The sequence below is a fragment of the Camponotus floridanus genome, unplaced genomic scaffold, assembly GCF_003227725.1.
Source record: "Camponotus floridanus strain SB8 unplaced genomic scaffold, Cflo_v7.5 scaffold3, whole genome shotgun sequence".
In the NCBI taxonomy this organism is placed as follows: Eukaryota; Metazoa; Arthropoda; class Insecta; order Hymenoptera; family Formicidae; genus Camponotus; species Camponotus floridanus.
The window spans coordinates 1,729,232-1,749,566 of NW_020229436.1; the positions used below are offsets into that span (position 1 = coordinate 1,729,232).

General features: G+C 29.8%; 1 protein-coding gene across 3 annotated transcripts in view; it reads left to right on the forward strand.

Moving 5' to 3' along the window:
- Nucleotides 1-16,914, forward strand: part of LOC105252129 (QRFP-like peptide receptor) — a 68,532-nt gene extending 51,618 nt beyond the window's left edge. For 2 of the 3 annotated variants that reach the window (XR_003122994.1, XR_889273.3), the window contains exons 5-11: nucleotides 874-997; nucleotides 3,299-3,504; nucleotides 6,796-6,910; nucleotides 7,417-7,577; nucleotides 11,342-11,500; nucleotides 12,432-12,639; nucleotides 15,418-16,914. Coding sequence is in view for 1 of the 3 variants with exons in the window: in XM_011259382.3 (XP_011257684.1) it covers nucleotides 874-997; nucleotides 3,299-3,504; nucleotides 6,796-6,910; nucleotides 7,417-7,577; nucleotides 11,342-11,500; nucleotides 15,418-15,427 (775 nt within the window). In the remaining 2 variants the exon portion in view is untranslated. The remainder of the gene's footprint in view (nucleotides 1-873; nucleotides 998-3,298; nucleotides 3,505-6,795; nucleotides 6,911-7,416; nucleotides 7,578-11,341; nucleotides 11,501-12,431; nucleotides 12,640-15,417) is intronic. The other variant, XM_011259382.3, reaches the window with a different exon arrangement.
- Nucleotides 16,915-20,335: the final 3,421 nt, after the last annotated feature.

Genomic DNA, 20,335 nt, shown 5'->3' on the forward strand with positions numbered 1-20,335 from the left:
AAAGTTTTCTCTCTTAATTAAAAATTATTAAATTTACAAATTAAATTTTTTAATTTTGTTTGGGATTATTCCGCGTAAAAATTTGGCGAATATAATTCTCTCTCTAAATGTTCACTTTGAATGCGCGATTTCAACAACATATACCGCAGTAGTTGCGGGTTGAAAGTATATGGTTAAGTATATACAAGATAGTCGACTTGAGTGAGATTCCATTTTGGACGCACCATTTTACGGCATAATAGTTACTCCGAGATAGCTATTTCGAAATATTTTTGACGTGATGCGCAAATGGAATGGCCCGCGCGGTTGATCTCTTAAACCATATAAGTTATCATCTCTTTTCATACCGCAAACAGAATGCTCTCTCTCTCCCTCTTTCTGATGAAATATACATAGATTAATATCTGCATCACATGAAATGCTACTTCCCAAATAAAGTATGTCGTAAGATAGAATGCTATAAATCTAGAAACGTTACAAGAATCACAATTAACATATGAAGAAATATTTCGAAAATATTTCACGCAATTGTATTTTTAATGTTTCAATAGTGATTCATTTAATAGTGATTTATCGGTAAAATTTCTTAATAAAATTAATGATTGATTATAATATTTCTTAATGTATTTTAATTAAATTTAATTGTTGTGGCATTTTATATCTTTGCATTTGTTTTATTGCAAACATAGATTTTTAATAACAACATAATAAAAACATAGATTTTTAATTTTTTACTTTAAGTACCTGAATATGTTACTACATACATATATATATTACTACATATTGATAAATATGCTACACACATGTTAATGCTTGTAATATAACTATTTAAAATTTACATAATTTTGTAATAATTTTAATATATTGTTTCAGATATTACGCAATAGTGCATCCAATGAGGGCGCAGTACACGTGTACCATAAGTCAAGCTCGCAAGATTGTGATTATAACTTGGATTGCATCGTTTCTACTGGGAATTCCAATGATTTTTACACAGGTACGCGTTCTCTCACACATCTGTGCTTTAATTAAATTGCATACCATTGTTTTTATATCTCTTCTATTTCTAGCATTAAATCTCTTTAACTTATCAAGTAATTAAAATCACATAAAAATGAAATTTGCTTAAACAAGGTTTTGTTTTTCTACCGTGGGAGCTAAATGAAAAACATTTTTTTATTCTCCATCTTTTTATGATGTGTAGCAATTTCTTGCTAAGGAGGAATTGATTGGAAAAAAGTCGATGAGAGAAACTACGCCAGTAGATTTCAATGAATTAATTTAGGATTTATATGCGATAGAATTTACAACACATAAATAAAGCATTAACCAGCAAACCATTTGCTGTAGATTTGGAAAATCATTCTGCGTATATGTGTTAAAAGTGTTATAGAATACATCACCAATTCAAACAATATCATTTATACTATATCAAACAATCGAGCCTTCGAGCGATTTTTTGCTGAACGCAAATAATACGTCCGAAGTAATATATTTGTATATATAATTTGGCATTGACAATTATTATTCTATTTTGCGTGGCGTGTGGTATTGGTTAATTTTGATCGCGTATGCAAAGCGACGCTCAGCAATATTTCACTTACACTAGATTTCAATCAAATCCGAAATCCGAGAACGATACGCCCTACAATAATATATTCGATAAAGCTGATACATCCGCTCTACCCACTTACTTTGAGAAGCGATGGTTTATCTGATGGTTTATCTGACGGTTAAAAAAAGATACACCGTTAAGCCGGGATAATCGGCTGCGTAGTGGAAAATCGAGGGAATCCAACGTGATTGGATTTCCAGCTGGCGGAAGCTTCTCTGAAGCACGTGACATTTTCGTGTGAATGGGAAGCTTGATAAGTACATCTCATTATCTGTAGGTGTGTCTTAGAACTATCGTTAATGACACTTTAATCCATACTCGTACTTCGCATTTAACACTAAATACGCCTTTCGATACTGAGTATTATCTTATATGAAGATTATCTCGTATGTGTTATCTAAAATTGAATCACAAGTATTAAGTAGGACTGAACAGATGGAGAGATGGAGAGATGGAGAAATTTCAGAATTCCCTTAAATTCTTTAAATTCTTTCTTCTTCTAGAGAGAACTTTCGAAGCCATTAATTGGTACGTCCCCACGTTCGTTCAATCGAATAATGTTGTAACTTGCAACAATTGTATTTTACACGAAAGAAGAATGTTTCAATAAATCACATCAGAGATAAACCAATTATAATCCCTTCAAGGGATGAAATGTATAAATTTGAAGTTGAAATATATAAATTTATTTTTAAAATTTTAAATATAATATTCTTAAATCAAAATTAACCGATAGATAAGTTTATTATACAAAAGATTCTTCTTTTTTTATTCTTGCCAAATAATAAAAATGAACGATTGAAGTAAATGAAATTTTTTCGCAGATGTGGCATAAAAGTTATGGAGTCGCCGAGAATGAAACGCAAATGAAGAAGAATTCAGTCCGAAATAGAAATACTTGTTTAGAAATGTTATTCGTAAAGCTCTTGACAAAAATTATTATTCAAAAAGGAAAAAAAAACATATAAAACAGTTGCTTTCTATTTTCAATTTCTTTTATTTCAAACATAATTTTCTCGAAATAATCCTTGATAATCCTTTTATTTTTATTTTCCAAAGTATTTATCAAAGATTAATAAATTTTTTATTGTTTATGATTTTATCTCAGATCTCTCTGCCTCTCGTTGAGAGATCTTGTAAAAAGATGACATATCTATATTCATGGTCAGATTAAAATAAAAAATATATAAGGCCGTTTTCGATAGCAAAAGTTTTTGTTAAAAACTGAGACGATTTATTTAGCTTTAGTTTAATTACAATTTGTAATCGTTCTTTTATTTTTCTTTTTGCAAAAGAAAAGAAAATATAAAAATGTAAAAGAATTCTCTTTCATGTCTCAGATTGTTCCGTAAATATCCCATTATCGGATGTATAAGATTGTCCTCTTGGTTGTATCCAAAGAAAGAGAATCACGTCGTAAAGGATTAATAAAGCGTGGAGCATGGACGCTGATCCTTTTTACGGCGACGTGAAATAAATGGCGAGGGTGCGATAAAAATCTTCCTCGATGCGCCGACGGAATCTTATCGTCGCTTATATGTAAATGTCTGTCTAACGACTTAATAAACACGGTTATGCGGGACGGAAGGTGAAAAAGTCCTTACGCCTTTTTCGTTAGAGATTTCGGAGCAACGCGCTCTCTCGCATCTCTTTATTCTTATCACTATCTTCTCTGTGTTTCAGACGCATAAAAAAGTCGGAGTGAGATTAATCGCCTATTGGTGCGTTCGTGATTCCGAAGCCGGACTTTTGTGGCGGTTTCATGAGGTTTATATGTTGGTAGTAGTCCTCATACTGCCGCTGACCATCATGGCATTTTGCTACGCGACCATCTGCTGGGAGATCTGGCGCGTTATGAAGCGGCGGTACCATATGACGTCGCGACACGCGTAAGTCCAGAGAAAATGCAGTTTTTCACTTTTCCTCCTCCATTTCCGGGTTTTTAACTGCATGCTTGAAGGCATACTTTTCTTCTGCTTCGCGAGAAACTAGAAAATTTACTCTAAAAACATCTTTTCAGCTTTTAAATTATGTAAGACTCAGATATTTTATTTAATAACTGAATTTTTTAATCTCTATAAATATAATTAAATATAATTTAAAATAATAATTAAATAATGTAAAATATAATTTCCAGTAAAAGTTTTTTTCGAGATATTGTATCGAAAGAAAAGAAAAGAAATCAACAATTATTAATAGAATTGCAATAAAAAAAATAATAATGAGGATTATCTTTATTTTGCAAAATTTCTAACGCAATAAAATTTTGTGAATTATATAAATAATAATTGATGGCTTATTAAAATTATGGGTAATGAAAATAGATCGTTAACTTAATCAGTAGTGCGATATCGTATAATATCTCATGAATTACGCAACATACTCGCGTGCTCGGAAATTTTGTTCGTTTGAATTCTATCGTTTATTCCACCGTGTGTAGGATAATCGGTGAATCCGATCGTGTGCGTTGATCATTAATTTACGCGCGATGTTCGTTATACCATATAGGCGCGGACATGGTAATCCACAAATGGGCGCATAAACTGTTATTTGCCTTTCATAGTGCGACAGCCCTGAAGCGATCGAGAAGCGTGTTTTCTCGTCTCATATGAAACGTCGATTACCTCGTCGCGGACGTCAATCACTAATCATGGGAAAACGAGGAAGAGGAAAATAGTATTTTTCCGACATTTGATGGACGTTCCGTGACACGACGCTCCAGATTTAATATAAATTGCAATCCGATAGTTGGATTTTCGGAAACTCCGTCGAAATTTATATCGAGGTCGATCAACGCGATAATACGCGACGAGGAAGATTGCTTTTCCATTTATAACACGTTTTGCGTCTGCCGTTTGGCAACTGTATATGTCTCGCTATAAAATAATATCGTTTCACGAGATTTCATTCGCGATTCGTAGTTCGTAATATGAATAATAAACGCAAAATCGAAATAAAACTTCATGTTGTCAATCTTTGAATCGAAGAAACGATATAATTAAAACGTAATAAAAAAATAGATGAGAAAATTTAAAACAATTAAATTTAAAACAATTTTCTCGATGTCATCAAATTTAAAAGGAGTAATTTGTCTAGTTTGATTTAGCACATTGTGCATTTTTGCTAAAAATACATAACTTTTGAATTAAAAATATCCCGGGAGGAACATAATTGCTCAGAAATTATCATGTTTGTTTAATTATATTATTAGCTACGTGTATGAATAACCTGTGATATTTAAAGGCAAAAGTCAAATCTATAGCAATTGATCGTAGTCATATAAAGTTTCTTTGGAAAGTGCAGGCCGCAGGCAGTTTGCTTGAAATAGATCGAGGGCGATCGGCAAATATAATGGCATGAATGCGGGAATGCGCTTGCACTTTATGGCTTGACTTGACTTCGATTCATCGTCTTCCTCGCGTCTCATAAAACATCTTCGCAAGTGCGCGTTTCTAAACAACCACTCGACATGTGCAGTTGGAAATAGCTCGAGAGATCTCTTTGTTCCATTAATAATTGCAGAAATTTACTACAAAAGATATTTAGATTACCTAATGAAGTTGAAAGGTTCTTGCATACTTAAAAAAAGAGTTATTTTTTGTTAATTAATATAAATTAATTATTAATTAATATATAGAATAACATGAATATATTTCTGTTTGCTTTCGAAAAAGAATAAAAAGTATATTTAAGATTTTTCAAGATGTTTTCCAACTCGTCGCAAAAATTAAACGTAAACGAAATCAGCGTATATTTAAAGAAAAGGATGTTTTTTAAGATAATAATAATTTTCACATAATTACTTTAATTAATTAAAAAATGCAATCAATTTCAGTTTACTTAAATAATGATTTTTTGATCGAGGAAAATGTAAAAATATAAAAATTTCTTTAGAAAATATCATGAAAAAAATCAAATGCATAAAAGAAGGTATTTTTAATTATTGCCTGTAATCTTATTGTTAAAATATTATTATCGATCAATTTAAAAAAAGGAATTTTCCTGAGATAAAATTGTTGTCATATGCTAACCATAAATTCCATAGTAGACAAAATTCAATTCCACATTTCTTCTCGATCTTTTATTTATGAATATGTATGTATGTAATATACAATGAAAATGAAGAAAGAATGTTTAAAATTAATAAACGCGATATGCAATTATTTCTCTGAAATTAATTTCCTAATTTATTGTAATGCGCATTACACAAATAAAATCCTAAGTCGCCTTAAAGCAATATAAAATTACCGCGTCATGTTTTTGCGCGTTGACGAATATCGAGACTCAAGCTCGCGCGGTCGCCCGAAGGAGTCCAAATAATAACAAATCGCGTATTTAATTAAAATCGCTGTTGGTCCGACCTTGATAATAAAAATAAAAATATTCTGACAAAATCAAGAACATTCGAGAAAACCAGGGGTATAAAGACTTCTCCAGTGAACCGCATTCAATCTTTCTTGAAGCTTCTCAGTGATAATGTGTCTAATTCGTTCGATAAAATCGATTCGTCGGGAAGGAAAGTCGTTTTTCTCATCCATCGCTTGTGGATCCCGATTTTGATCAATTTGATTTTAACTAAATTATCGTTGCTCACGATAAATTCACTTCATTTCCGCAGAATCAAGTTGGCGCCGTTTCTTTCCTTTTTTTTTCGTCTTGCGTAACTGAATCTTAAAAGTGTAAATCCTGTAAATAAATTAATTGTTAATGGAAAATATATTAGAGGATTAAGTGCTATAAAATTACTTTTGACTTATTTGACTTTTCACTCGCGCATGTGATCTCACAATGTGATGAATATACTGTTTATATTACATATATTATAATAATTTTTTATTAAAAGCTTTTTATGAAAAATTTAATTTTTATTTTTATTAAAAATGATTAAAGTTATTAAAAATTAGTTATTAAAAATAGTAATTATTAAAAAAGTTATTTAGAAAGTTATTAAAAATAATTAAGCTCAAGTAATCCATAATTGTAAGAAAATCTGTTTGAACTCTCTTTATACTTTACTATCTATTTGCCTCTGCTTGAAGTTTAGTTAGCAGAACAACTGATTTATTTTTGATCCATTCATTCCAGAACCAGATGGTGTATGACATTGACAATATTAACAATACGTGATTAGTACGAGATCCTCTTGCACACAATCATAGCGCAGTTTTAATCTGTTTTAGATTGAGTCCAAACAGCGTGGATACAGAATCTATACCAATGACGCAACGACAGAGTGGAAGCGAGCGTAAACCGCGTCGAGAGGAGAATGACGATGAATCACGGACCATGAAGCAGGTTTGATTTTGCAAATTTTCCTATGTTTACATGTTGAAAAATAGATAGCTAAATTTACAAGAAATTAAATTTACAAAACGCGCGTTTGTAGACTCTCTCAATAATCAAATCATCTTATTTCTATAAATATGACATTATTAATTAATTTTAAATTGTTCCTTAATAATTGAAATTTATCAAATTTATTAAAAAAATTCAGATTTCAAAAATTATAATGAAAAAAATAATTTTTTAATTTTATATTAAAAGAAAAGAAGAGAGCCATTTATAAAGATCATAAATCGCATATAATCGTGACTAGATTAACGGAGAAATATACCTTCAAGTTGTACACTCGAGATAAAATCCACGTTCTTCACGATAAATTCTATTTGTGCTTCGGTATATTTCTATACTGCTGCTGTATTAAAGTGTTCCGTATACTCGTATTTCACATATAGATCGTATTGACTCCTGTAAGTGTCGGAAAATAGTTTTGTGACTGCTCGAAAATGCTTTATCAACAGGTAGTGAAGATGTTAGTGGCTGTTGTGGTGTTATTTGCGATTTGCTGGGCCCCGATGCTCATCGATAACGTGCTGACTGCTTACGGTATCTTGCCACGTATCAAGGGTGGGACGCACAAGCATCTCAACACCGTGTTCCAATTGATGGCCTACTTTAACAGGTATGTACAACCATGGGTTTGTATCGGAGATTAAACGCTAGAGAGTCGTTAATTTAAAACCGATCTCTCATGCCTACAGCAACTCGTCTTTCACGTAATCAAAACCATTGCGGAGGTTACTGCTTTCATTTGCTTTTCATTTGCTCGTATTATCAGTAGAGAAAGTGTCTTGCTGGTCAGACGTTAGTTCCGTTTCGCCAATAAGATCGTATAGTCTATAAATGAACGTGACATGTAAATATATAGAAGGAAAGGTACATGATGGAAAATCAATATATTTTTTAATTGTTTATATTTAGGTAGGAAAATTGATGAAATGGCAGAAAAATTAAAGTGAAATATTAAAGTGAAATATTAAATCTTTGTTCAGAATTTTTTAAATATTTTTTAATATTTTATTTTTTATTATATTTAATATTTTTTAAGTTAGTATGCTTTTGATTTATTATACACCAAATTTAAATTTTTAAGCAATAGTTATTTGGAAAATTTATTGGAAATAGATTTTTTATTTTGATTATCTTTTGTTTATTACGTAAATTTGTTTAATATTTTTTGAAAATAAATGTTCTTCAAAATATTAAAGTAAAAATTAGTTAATGCATTGTAAATATGTAAACTGATGTAAATTTTGCACCTGGGTTGAAAACAACTAAATGTAGAAGGTAGAAAGTAGCTCTATAGTATAAAATAATCAAGTAGAATGAGAGCAACGTCACTATTTATTAATTCATGAAGTTATAATTTGAATACAAGAGTCCACAAAGTTAGAAACTTTGCTATTCCGTATATGTTGTTGCATATTTATATCTCCTCTATCATTAGTGAACCATTTGTTATGCATAGAACATGAATTACATTTTTTGAGACAAATTTAACTAAAATTATTTTTTAATGCGCATATGCAGTGCTAATCTTCGCAGGCTACGTTTTGATAGTGCAAATATTTTCGCGACCATTTTTTTCGTAAAATATACAAATATAGACAATTTTGACTCTTTTGATATTATATAAAAATATACATAAACGTATTAATTGGATTTGATGTTTGATCTTTCCGATATGTTGTAAATTTGATTTGTGAAAACTCTTTTATGAAATATTTATTTGATTTATTTTATATGCTTTTGAATATACAATTTGTTCTTATGAAATTACGCTATGTGGGTAAATTTGTAGTTAGAATTGAAATTTTGATCTCTACATTGAATTGCGACAACTCGGTGAAAGGACGCGTGCGGAATTATTTTCACCAAATGTGCGTACTCGCTCTTCCTTTCATGTCACTCATGTCGCTTTTTAGCGACATACACGCGATATAGAATGATAACTGTAATAGCTATCTCTACGAACACATCGTATCATTTTGATAACAACCTCTGATTAGCTTAACAAGTCATGTCGCTGCTAGGCAACAACATTGAATGCAATAGATAAATTGCATACTATTGAAGTGATTCGGATCGTTGCGAGAAAACATTGCATTCCCAGCTTCGTGTGATTTATTTCGTATCGTCATCTTCAAAAAATTGATTTCCTTTGCCCTTTGAAAGAAAATTGGTATTATTTCTTTTAGTCTGCGTATCTTTTTCCACGGAAAGTGACCGTACATTCCTTTCACGTAATTTTATTTTATGCTTTTAATTTGATTTGGTATTTATTGAAACACGAAAAGTCTTTTTTACTACCTTCCACATAGTTTTTTCGATAAATCGCTTCTTTGACAAATCTCGTGTAGAATTTTTAGCAAGAAGAATTAATTGTAAAAAATTTCGCTTTGAAAAATATGTAATATTGAGAAATATTATATCCTTACAACATGAATAAATAAACAAAATTTCGTTGTCTTTTTAACGTGCAGTCGAGTTTACCTTGATTGAAATTTAATTTGGAATTTAATTAAAGAGACAAAGAGAGATATCTCATACTGAAAATTTATAATCTTTTCTTTCTCTCTCTTTCCTTTCCTCCCCCTCTCTCTCTCTCTTTTAAATAAATAAAAAATTTATATTTAAAGTTAAAAAATTTTTCTTCTCTTCTGTTCAAATATGCGCTTTTCTCAACATTCGATAAATGCTTCGTTTTGTCGTTTGAATAGCACTTTTAATTTTGTATTCTAGACAACATTTTAAATTTTGTATTCTGGACAGAGTTCTTTCATTGAGAATTTAGATATTTTTTCTATAACAGCTCTCTCGATATTACAAATACTAGAGATTGCCAGACACTAATGCAATACGACGATTTAAGATTACAAAAAAAAAACTTTTTATTGATACGAAATCAAATTACTAATCGATGTGTAAATAAAATGCATCACAGTGAAATTATGCATAATGCAAATTTAATCTTTTTATCTTGATAAAACATAAATTTTTGAAATAGTGATTTTTCTGTGACAGTTTTTGTATATCACAGTTTGTTGTCAAGATAAAAAAATTCTTTGAAATATCAGATTTATCTTAAATTATTTTTACAAATGATAAAACTTGTTGGATAGAGAAACAATATATATTTTATTTTATGAAATATTTTTGTAAAGATTTTTACATCTAAATTCTGACATTTTATATTTTCGATTATTATGTTATAAGTTCGGTAGCGTTAGTTAAGCGAGAGATACTATCTCAAATTTTAAAGTAGCTCTTAACTTTTCTCGATTGGACGGAAGGAAAAATCTTCGTAGCGGAGTTTAGCAAGTTTTTTAAGTTTGACCTGTCTTCTGGTTTTGTAGATATAGACATCTCTATCTGTACTTCGAGACAGTGTGGGAGTTCGTATTACTAGCAAAAACTGGACTTGTAAAAAAAAAAGTAATACAGTTTATGCTTGGGTTGCAAACAAATTTTGATTTTGCAAAAGCTTCTCTTTTAATATAAACTTCGAAATACCGGTCTTTTATCCTTAAATCCAGTTTTACTACTATTACGTTCTTTACTGCGACTATCCCATATTTCTGTAGGATTAAGATCCTTGAAAATCCTTATATTAATTAATTGATGGATAGCCAGATACACATTTGACATATAAAAGTATAAGATAAAATGGCTCTCATTATCTTTTAATAATAAACTATAATTAAATATAATTACAAATTGAATACACGAATTTCAAACATATTAAACAAAATGAATCATTATTATCATAATTTTGTTCAATTTCGCTTATATTTCATAACTCTACTATAACGTTTCTAACTTTTAATTATTAAGTTATGACAAATATTATTTCCTGAGAAATAAAAATATTTTTTTTATTTGGAAAATTACAAAATTTTTTTTAAAACATTAATATATATGTATATCTAAAAAAATTTTATTTTATTTTATTATATGTAATAAATATATTAAATAGATATTATTTTAATTTTTAATGATAGATGTCATGTGAAAATAACCCTATTCATATATTCGAATTATTTTTTTTGCATAGAATTTTTAAAATATATTCTAAAAAAGAAAGTACTTTCTAACTTTTGCTCTTCCTTCGTAGAATGTTCATAGTGCATTTTTCTTTTTGTTCTCTGAACAAGTCGGGGGGCGGGGTTCACTTGAGATAAAATAGCCGATACAGGATTTGCATATAAAATGGAGACGGGTCAAAATTGTGCCGCGCGTTTACGCATTCGAGATTTAAAGTGCAGATTTGATTCCGCATATCGATGCAACCGCGAGTGTCCGCAACTGCGACTTCACGAGCGGCTGTATCTAACTGTCGGTGACTTTCAAATCGTCGCTCCTTTAATCCGGTATTTGGTATTGCAGCTGTATAAATCCGATAGTTTACGGATTTATGTCCAAGCACTTCAGGGAGAGCTTCCTGTCAGCTGCCTGCGGTGGATGGATTTGCTGCCCTAGAAGAGGCTACCGGTCATCCGTAACGAGGCATCCCAGTCTCAGCCAGACCAGAAGCACCAGCGTGAGGTATGTTGTTTATTATATGTATCGATAGCGCTCTCGTTTTGATATCGTCGAATAAAACGAAAGATAAAATGACAGAGTTGCGCAAAAAAATTGCGTTTATCGACCTTTCGAAATGTACTCTGCGAATTTCATCGTGTCATTTTATAAAAGAGAGAGTACTAGCAATTTTTTCCCTGCAGTGATTTAAAAAGTTGGGCTTATAATATCATTAAAAAGTTAATTTCTCGGTAAACCGTTTTTAATTTAATGTATGAATAAAACGAGAGTTATGTAGATCCCACAATTATTTTTGCTTAAGGACTCGAGTAAAGCTACGTTTACGATGTTCTATAAAAATCCTAACTCGCCAAAGTATATTTGAAAGAATTTATTCGCAATTTATAACGCGGTCTTCGGCAACATATTAATCTTACAATTAGATATGCGACTACATTTGAGTTAAAATGAACTATAAACCATATCAATACTTGACAAACGATAGCAAATAGTTGATATTGGACATAAAATTTGTGAAAGCAACGAAAACACATGAGAAAAACGCGCACGTAGCTTTATGATTTATAGGAGGAATTACGTGTTTTATTGCGGAAAACATTTTTCGCTGATAATTTTACATCGGTTTTCATAAGCCGATAAAAACAAGACATTTATAAACTCATCAAAAAAGATTAGACAATAATTCGATTACATAATGTTCTTATTCGTTTTCTATTTTAACGTAATTATTATAACTGTAATATAACATATAAAGAAGAAGATATATAAGATAGAAAAGGAAGTGTTTTATCGAACTTGGTATCTTTTTCTTGAATTTTGAGTTGTCTATTAGTTAAACTGTTCGGTGTACAAATTTTACGACTTGAAAACTTTTAATATTAACTTGAATTAAGATTCTATTCCAAAATTGTCCGTTTCTGCATGCATGATTTAGGTGGATTCGAAACTCCTTCCGCGGGTCGAGGTCCCGAAACTCGACCAATCCGCATCTTGTAGTCCATCCGTGATGTTGTTTTGCGACACCTTGGTCAGCGAACGAACCTGGACACTGTTAGAAAGCTCGTGCATGCGCCACGAATGTCCGCTTGTCAACCACGCTTGTCCACGAATATCGTAAACGAAGGAAACATGATTTGATCGAGGTAAATTGAATGGTCCGTCAACGTCGTTTCGTATATTCAGATTTAACATCGATTCCGGTTCGCTTTAAATTTATCGCACGGATCTTTCCTTATATCTAACTCCGCGGCAAATCGAAGGAAGTTGAATTTATTTTAACATATAGCATCGTGAAAGTTTAAAAGAGTTTTAGGTATATGTTTTAGTAAATATTATATAAAAAAGATGTATGTATTTGATCATATTTGTCACAAATTAGCATTTTTTAAGAACATTTTTTATTTGAAATAGTACACACACAATTGAATTAAATTATATATATTTTTTCTAAAGAGAAGGTTGCAGACAAATTCAAAATTTTATAATTAAGAATAATTTCTAAGATGAATTATTTTTAACACATTTTCAATACATAAATAAAGAAAACAGATTGAACGCAAAAAAGGCTAGTTAGCTAAACTGTTAATATTTACTTCCTCTTCTTGTAAAAAATAGAAAAATGAAAAGTTTAAAACACGAATTTAGTTTATCTCAACTAGCAAGTTTGTTTTCTAATTTATATTACATTTTTAAAATAACTGCAATATGTTCTTTTAGATTTATTTTTTACTTTTTAAAATACAAAAAAATAACCAAGCATTGATTTTTCGGTTTTATTATTAAATTAAAAATTTTATATAAATCCTTTACAAACAATCCTTTAAAACATTATTAAATTAATTTATTAATACTATAAACTAATTAATTTTTAACATTAGTTTATTTTTTTATTTGTTTTAACACATATCAAAAAACAAACAGAAACACGAGTTCGGCACTTTTTAATTCGGCTTTTCCGTTTTGCATCGGGATAAATGAAAAAAATATTCATATGTTTGTAAATTACGAATGACCACAATTTTGTCGTTTAATGCCATTTAACCAATTGTCGTCCTCGCGTTTCTACAATCTAGCAACAAAAATAAATTTACGGGTAAAATTGGGACGATGCTTTTCGATCGGAAATCTGTTAATTGTTGCATGTATTTATTAGTCATTGCATTAATTAGTATTGTACATTATACATGTTCGTTTATATTTTTGCATGTTTCGTATGCTTCGCAGATATGAACTTTTACGTATGTATTAAAAATAATTAATCATAACAATAACTTTTATAATTAAAATCATAGTATTTTTTAAAAATAATATTTATATAAAATTGTTAAGAGATATGTGATAAAAATAATCAAAACATATCAAAAACAAATATAATATTTTCTGAAAACAGCGAAAGAAATGTTTCTCCAATGTCAATTTTTTAAATCTTATGGATCAAACAAATATGAAATAGACTTTAATTAACAATAATTTAACTTTTAAGACTTAAATGGTTGAGATACTTTATATCAAAAAATAAAAAAATTATCTAAAATAATTTTTAATTGATCTATAATATAGATCTGCATCTATAAGAAAAAAAATATATAATTCTTTTTCCTAATACATTTCTTATATCTTCTTTTATGTTATATATTTAATTATAAAAATGAAAGTATTCCAGCCATTTTATAATTTATCACTACAAGTGCTAATTGCTACTAATTCAGCCATGCAATTTATATTAACAGGATATAAGAATAAAGAAAAACAAGTGAATTACTTATATTAAATTAAACTTTTTGTACAAAAACAGTCGGCAATTTTTGCATTCAGAAAATATTTTATTTCGCAAATATTTATATATTTATAATATTTATTATTTCTTGCAAGTAACAAAGTATTTTTAAAGCGTACTGAATTTATGAATATAAATGATTTATATATATTTATATTTTTTTTTGCAATTATTTGATAGAATGTTATTTTATTATAAGATATCAACAATATTTACAAAATATCGATTTTGCAATGTTGGACACATAATAGAACAGTACGTGTTTCATAATATAATTTTTCAGGTAAAACATTTTTCAGTGATATAAAGTTCTTTTAAGACTTCAGCCGTATAATGTAGCTGTCTCACTTGATAAGTCTCTAAAGGAAAATATCGAAAAGAAAAAGATTCGAAAACCTCATCTCTACCTCGCAAATCCTCTCAAACCTGCTCATCGATGAGAAAGTTCCGTAATAATTTCATAATCCTAACGATGTATTTCATCAGAAATGCGAGTGTGTGTTTTGTAAAAAGAATTATTTATTATATTATTATTAAAATAATTATAACTACGAAAATTGAAATATAAAAAATGTTTCGATATTTTGTTTAGTTGCTACATGATTCTATTTAGTCTATTTAGGGAAATATAAAGTTTGTGATATGTATATCCAAACGGGCAAATAACTAAGGACATAATGAAAAAAAAAATAAAATAGGTAATCTAAACTCACAAGAGCTGAAAGAGAAAAATTTTAATTAAATAATAATATTTTTTTTTTAAATAATAAAATTTTATATGTTTTATATTTTCTCTAGATTTTATTGTTATCGTTATAAAAATCTTGACAATTTTTTTCACAAATTTGTCATTTTTCTCACATTTTTGTCGGATTGAATCGTAAAAAAATGGATTGCCACGAGCTAAGAGTTAATCTACGAATCATTTGCTTCTCGAGCACAGTCTGTATCAGTGCGAAACAGACGAGACACCAATGTTCGCAGTCAGTCAGATTTTCTCGTTTAAATGTAATCCGCTGCAGAACATCTCTCGCGATTTACTCTCTCTTCAAATTCCACCAGCTAATGAAATTCCATTGCTACGTCTCTTTCACTCTCTTTTTCTCCTTCTCTATATTCACTGCCTCTCATCTTCTGTTTTTAGATGGACCTGATTCTTTCTTCATTCCCGGACTAGATCGTCGAGGGAGGTCCGTCAGATAAGGGAGGATTTTCGACAGTGAGACTTGAATAAAGTCAAGAAAGAGGCGCGATTATAAGTTTTACGAAGGTGGGACACGACCTTTCGACTGTCTACGTCTGTTTCGAGAAGCGAGGAGTGACAGGAGCGACTAAACTTTCGTGAATCGATAGTGATTCCAATGCGAGTGTGAAACTATCTGCTAAGGCGGTGTCGTAGATAATGTAAGTTCCCGAACGGGTTCATAGTCGATTTATCACCCTCGTGTCACCTTTATAGCGGCAGCATTATCCCTTGCTCGCCTCGTGGGCGAAATAATTGGACAGTTGATTAATTGTATATTCGGACAATTGGACGTTTAATGTACAGTTATAAAACTGAGTGGGTGGATAAGGGTCAGAAAGTGGGCTTCAGGCGTGGGCATCCAAGGTGGTCGCATAGTAGAGTAATCGAGCATAAATAGCATAAAGTCCGGATTTAGAAATCTTGCAAAGATATCTCGTGCAAGAAGTATAAAGATACTGATTAAATTACGCAGTACGCTGCAGGGTCATTAGAGAACAAATTAGATATTTATCTCAAAAGTTCTCTGGAATATATGTCGAGCACTATGTTGCAAATGTTGATAACTTTTAATTTGCGTAGAATCGTACGAGGATTCGATAAGAATAAGATATTCTCGTCATTTATCTCACTAGTCTGACTTTTATGATTTTGCTTTTCATATAAAGCACCCTACCTCAGCTAAACTTGAAGCTGTTAAAGAGAGTGCATGTTTTGTTGCGAATGTGTCGGTTTAATTTTCGCTCGATATTTAGTCTGTAAATATCATTCGTGTGTTTTATTTAAAAAAAAAAAGAGATAATTTAATATATTTATTTCGATCTCGCTTACATTTGTCATTGTAGAGAGTGCAGCGTGACCCATTACAAATGTTGAGAAAGAAACTGTTTCGACAGTTGTTTCACAAATACTCGATACGTTCCAGGAGGTATATTAAATGCGATATATTACAGACGTGACAAATAATGCACTATTTAGGAAACATTTGCCAAATGTTTGCGACGCATGTTCGACAATGGTCGATAAACATTTCTCGCACAAGTTTCTGCAACGTGCAACGAGAGATGGTGGCAAGTATTGATTTAACATTTTCATTTGTGTATAAATGTAATCATTTCTCGAAGTGCCATATATTTCGAAGTCAGGACAATGACATAATTCATTATGAATATTCATAGCATATTCTCGAAATATTAAGCCATATAAGTTTACACGAGAATATAATGTCAGAGAAATAATATAATTATATTGTATCTAGATTAATTAGTTTATTCCAGTGTGTCCATGTTAAAAAGGTCGATAGTGAATTTTGTATGAGTAATCTTGGCTTGTTACTCAGGATCATAATGCATTTTCTTTTTTTTCGTGGCTTTTTGGATCTTAATCTCAAGTATTTCCCTGCATTAAAATAAGTTATTCTATCTATAATATTAATAATAATATACAAGTTAGTATGTTAAAAAAGACTTTTAATATATAACTCTTATCGAGCCATCGTGTTAGGCAGCAAACGCATGCGTGCGGGTTTTCGATAGTAAGTCGTACTATTAAAAAAAAACTGGGGAAACCAAGTCGCTGATCAATGTATAGAAAATATATAAGTATAAATAAGTATTACATTATTTAAACTCTTTCTTTGGATTTGATAAATGTGATATTACGCGATGTTCATGATTCTATGCTTGCCGAGATAATGCTTTAAATGATACGCAAAAATAGCGTAAATAAATTTCTAATAGTTATAAAGAGAGATAACGAAATATATTAAGATTGATTGTCTTGCGATATTATCATGTTGCATCATACGCAAAATTAAAATCAACGTTTACGTAATGTGCAACAGCTTTCATCATTGTCCGTGTTTGTGCGAAAGAACAAAAAGTCTACATCTACAAGCTTTAATCTCAAGTCGTCGACTTTAATCTCGTAATTGTAAGATATATGGAACTTATTAAAGTTATTAAAGTGTAATGGCAAGGCTTTCGAGAGAATCGTAATTTTTTCTAGACATAAAAAGTAAACTCTCTTAGACACTGAGAGTTTTTCGACAATTTAATTAAGCAGCTTAATTATGTAATTTTACTTCTAAAAGTTTTATTACATTATTATCCTTTCGTTGAGCACATGACATAGATTTTTATGAATAACTTGACAGACTGAATCAGTAATGTAGAATTAATTTAGTCGTTGAAATTTAATTAAATTATTCATCGAATAATACACAATGATATTAATACGGCAATCTCACTTTAAAATATTATTGTATTTACTGTATTTGTGATGTGTATTATATAGGCGATAATTATTAGAGTCTATAATGACAAATCATGACGAAATATATGTAATAAAATTATTCTCGCATCGACTTTCAATGGCTGAGAATCACAGTTAATCATAAAATATTTTTCGTAATTTTTCAAGTGTGTTAACTATAATATAGTCTTATTTTTTTTTAAATGCACACTCACACATTTTTTATATAATATACTATACATACATACATATATATATATATATATATATATATATATATATATATATGTGTGCTATATATTGTAATTTATATTTATATATATTTTAATAATTTATAAACATATATACAGGGTATATAAGTACGTTCCGGGAACTAATGAAGTAATTTCTTAAATGATTTTATGAAAAAAATTTATATACGCTTCTGCATAAACAGCTTAGTTTTGGAGATACAAGACATTCAAGAAAAAAATTATTTTTTTTTAAATCTCGTAAACGGTTATTTATTTTCTTGAAATGTACTATGCGTTAGTAGTGGGTTAATTTTTAGCGACGAAAAATTAAAAATTTATTCTATCAAAAATCCAATTTAAATAATCGCTGTACGCCATTGATGATATCAGAATTTTTCAAGCTTATATAAAATTTTAAATGAGTAAAGTTTTACTTAAAAAATTTTTATAAAATTATCATGCTTTCATAATTTTTTCAATTAGTAAATTATATAATAATGTATAAGGGAAAGGAAATATTGGAGGATGTGAACCGTGAACCTCGGCAATGAAAGTCTTTGCTTGTGTGTGTGTGCATGTATAGTAATTATATGAATTAAATCTAAACAGCAATGAATTGTTTATTTTCCAGAAATGTATCTGTTAAACATTGCGATTTAATTTATTTTAAGTAATAGCTAATATAAAGTATATATTATAATATCGAGTACTATATGTGATTAAATGTTATACACGGCTTTAAATGTCTAAAATGTCTAAATATACGTACTAGTCAACTTTTCTCTTAGAACGGTATCTATCTAGATTTTATCTCAGAGCGAATATCAAATATGTATAAATATGAATAATTTTGCGTTGCCATTTTCAGTGCGAATTTTTACTTCAATTTTATCTCTCTCGCCCTTTTATGTGTGTCATATTCTCTGATCTTAAATTCTCATGACGCCAATGGTGAATTATGTGTACCATCTAACATACTATGTCGTGTGTATAGCCTCTACACATAGTTACGTAGTTGCTAATTTAGAATGTTTGTATCGTCGAGTTATGCAAATAATGCAGAATTCCCGACCAATCGAAACCACGTTCAAAATATTCAATGATCGCGTTTGAACATTTAATTAATTAAATTGGAATTCGTTGTCATTTCTGTATGGAATTTATGTTGCGGTAACTATTGTATCTTGCATTATCTATGATGAGATAATCAAATAGACAGGATTTGCATTATGATTATTCATGTACATTCCGTATTGTACGTTCATATATGTCGTATTTATCGGGTACATTTAATTATTACTCGGTATGTCGTATTTATCAAATACATTTAATTATGTATCCCAGATGTGGGAAAGAAAGAACGAGAATTTTTAAAATGATACATTAATTATATTTATATCGCAATAATATATAGAAAATTTCGAAAGATAAAGATATACAAAGCATACGATTCGTTTAAATGGCTCATGAAATTTGATTAAAAAGCAAGCAAACAAAGTTAACAATGTCATATAATAGCCACATGAATGATTGGAAATCAATTGTTGCAGCAAACCCGATACATTTGACTTGAGAAAGGGATGATTTCTGAATAAAAAAAAGAAAGAGACAATGCTGGAACAATTTCTCGCGTGACGTTGGTACAAGAAGCTTTGAAATATGGTATGTCGAACCGACAAAAAAGTAAGCGATGTAGCTAATATAAGAGAAGCGGAATAAGCTGTGTAACGCGCCTAATCATATCGTGTTGCAAAGAAAAAGTACAATAGAACGTTCACTCGAAGGAAACCATCGACGATAAGATGAAAGCATGTGAGAAAAATATTAGTTTCACGAACAAGATAGTTATCATACAATGTACAGATTATATATATGGTAAAAAGAAAAAGAAGATAACGATATTTTTCTCCTCAAAGCACGTATATTCATGTGTTCCTTGTAGAAATACATTTATTTGAATAATGTCATAAATTCGATCTAATATTGTACATTGCAAATCATCGATCAACTTGTACTAATTTTCTTCAAAATTTGTATCTATATATTAATGTAATAAACATGTATAACGCGAAGAGATCTATATATATTAACTTTTCAAAATTTTAAAAAATAATTAAATAATAGATGCACGATAGTAAAACAAGCAGTTTTAGAAAAATACAATTGTATATCAATTTACAAGGAGTATAAATTCTATAAGTTTTAATCTACAAAAAAATTATAATCATATCGTTTATTATTTCATCTTTTTAATGCGCTAAAATATTGTGAAAGATGAATGTCAAAGTTGCGATGATATTGAAGGCGATTAATTCGCGTTACATACCTGATTG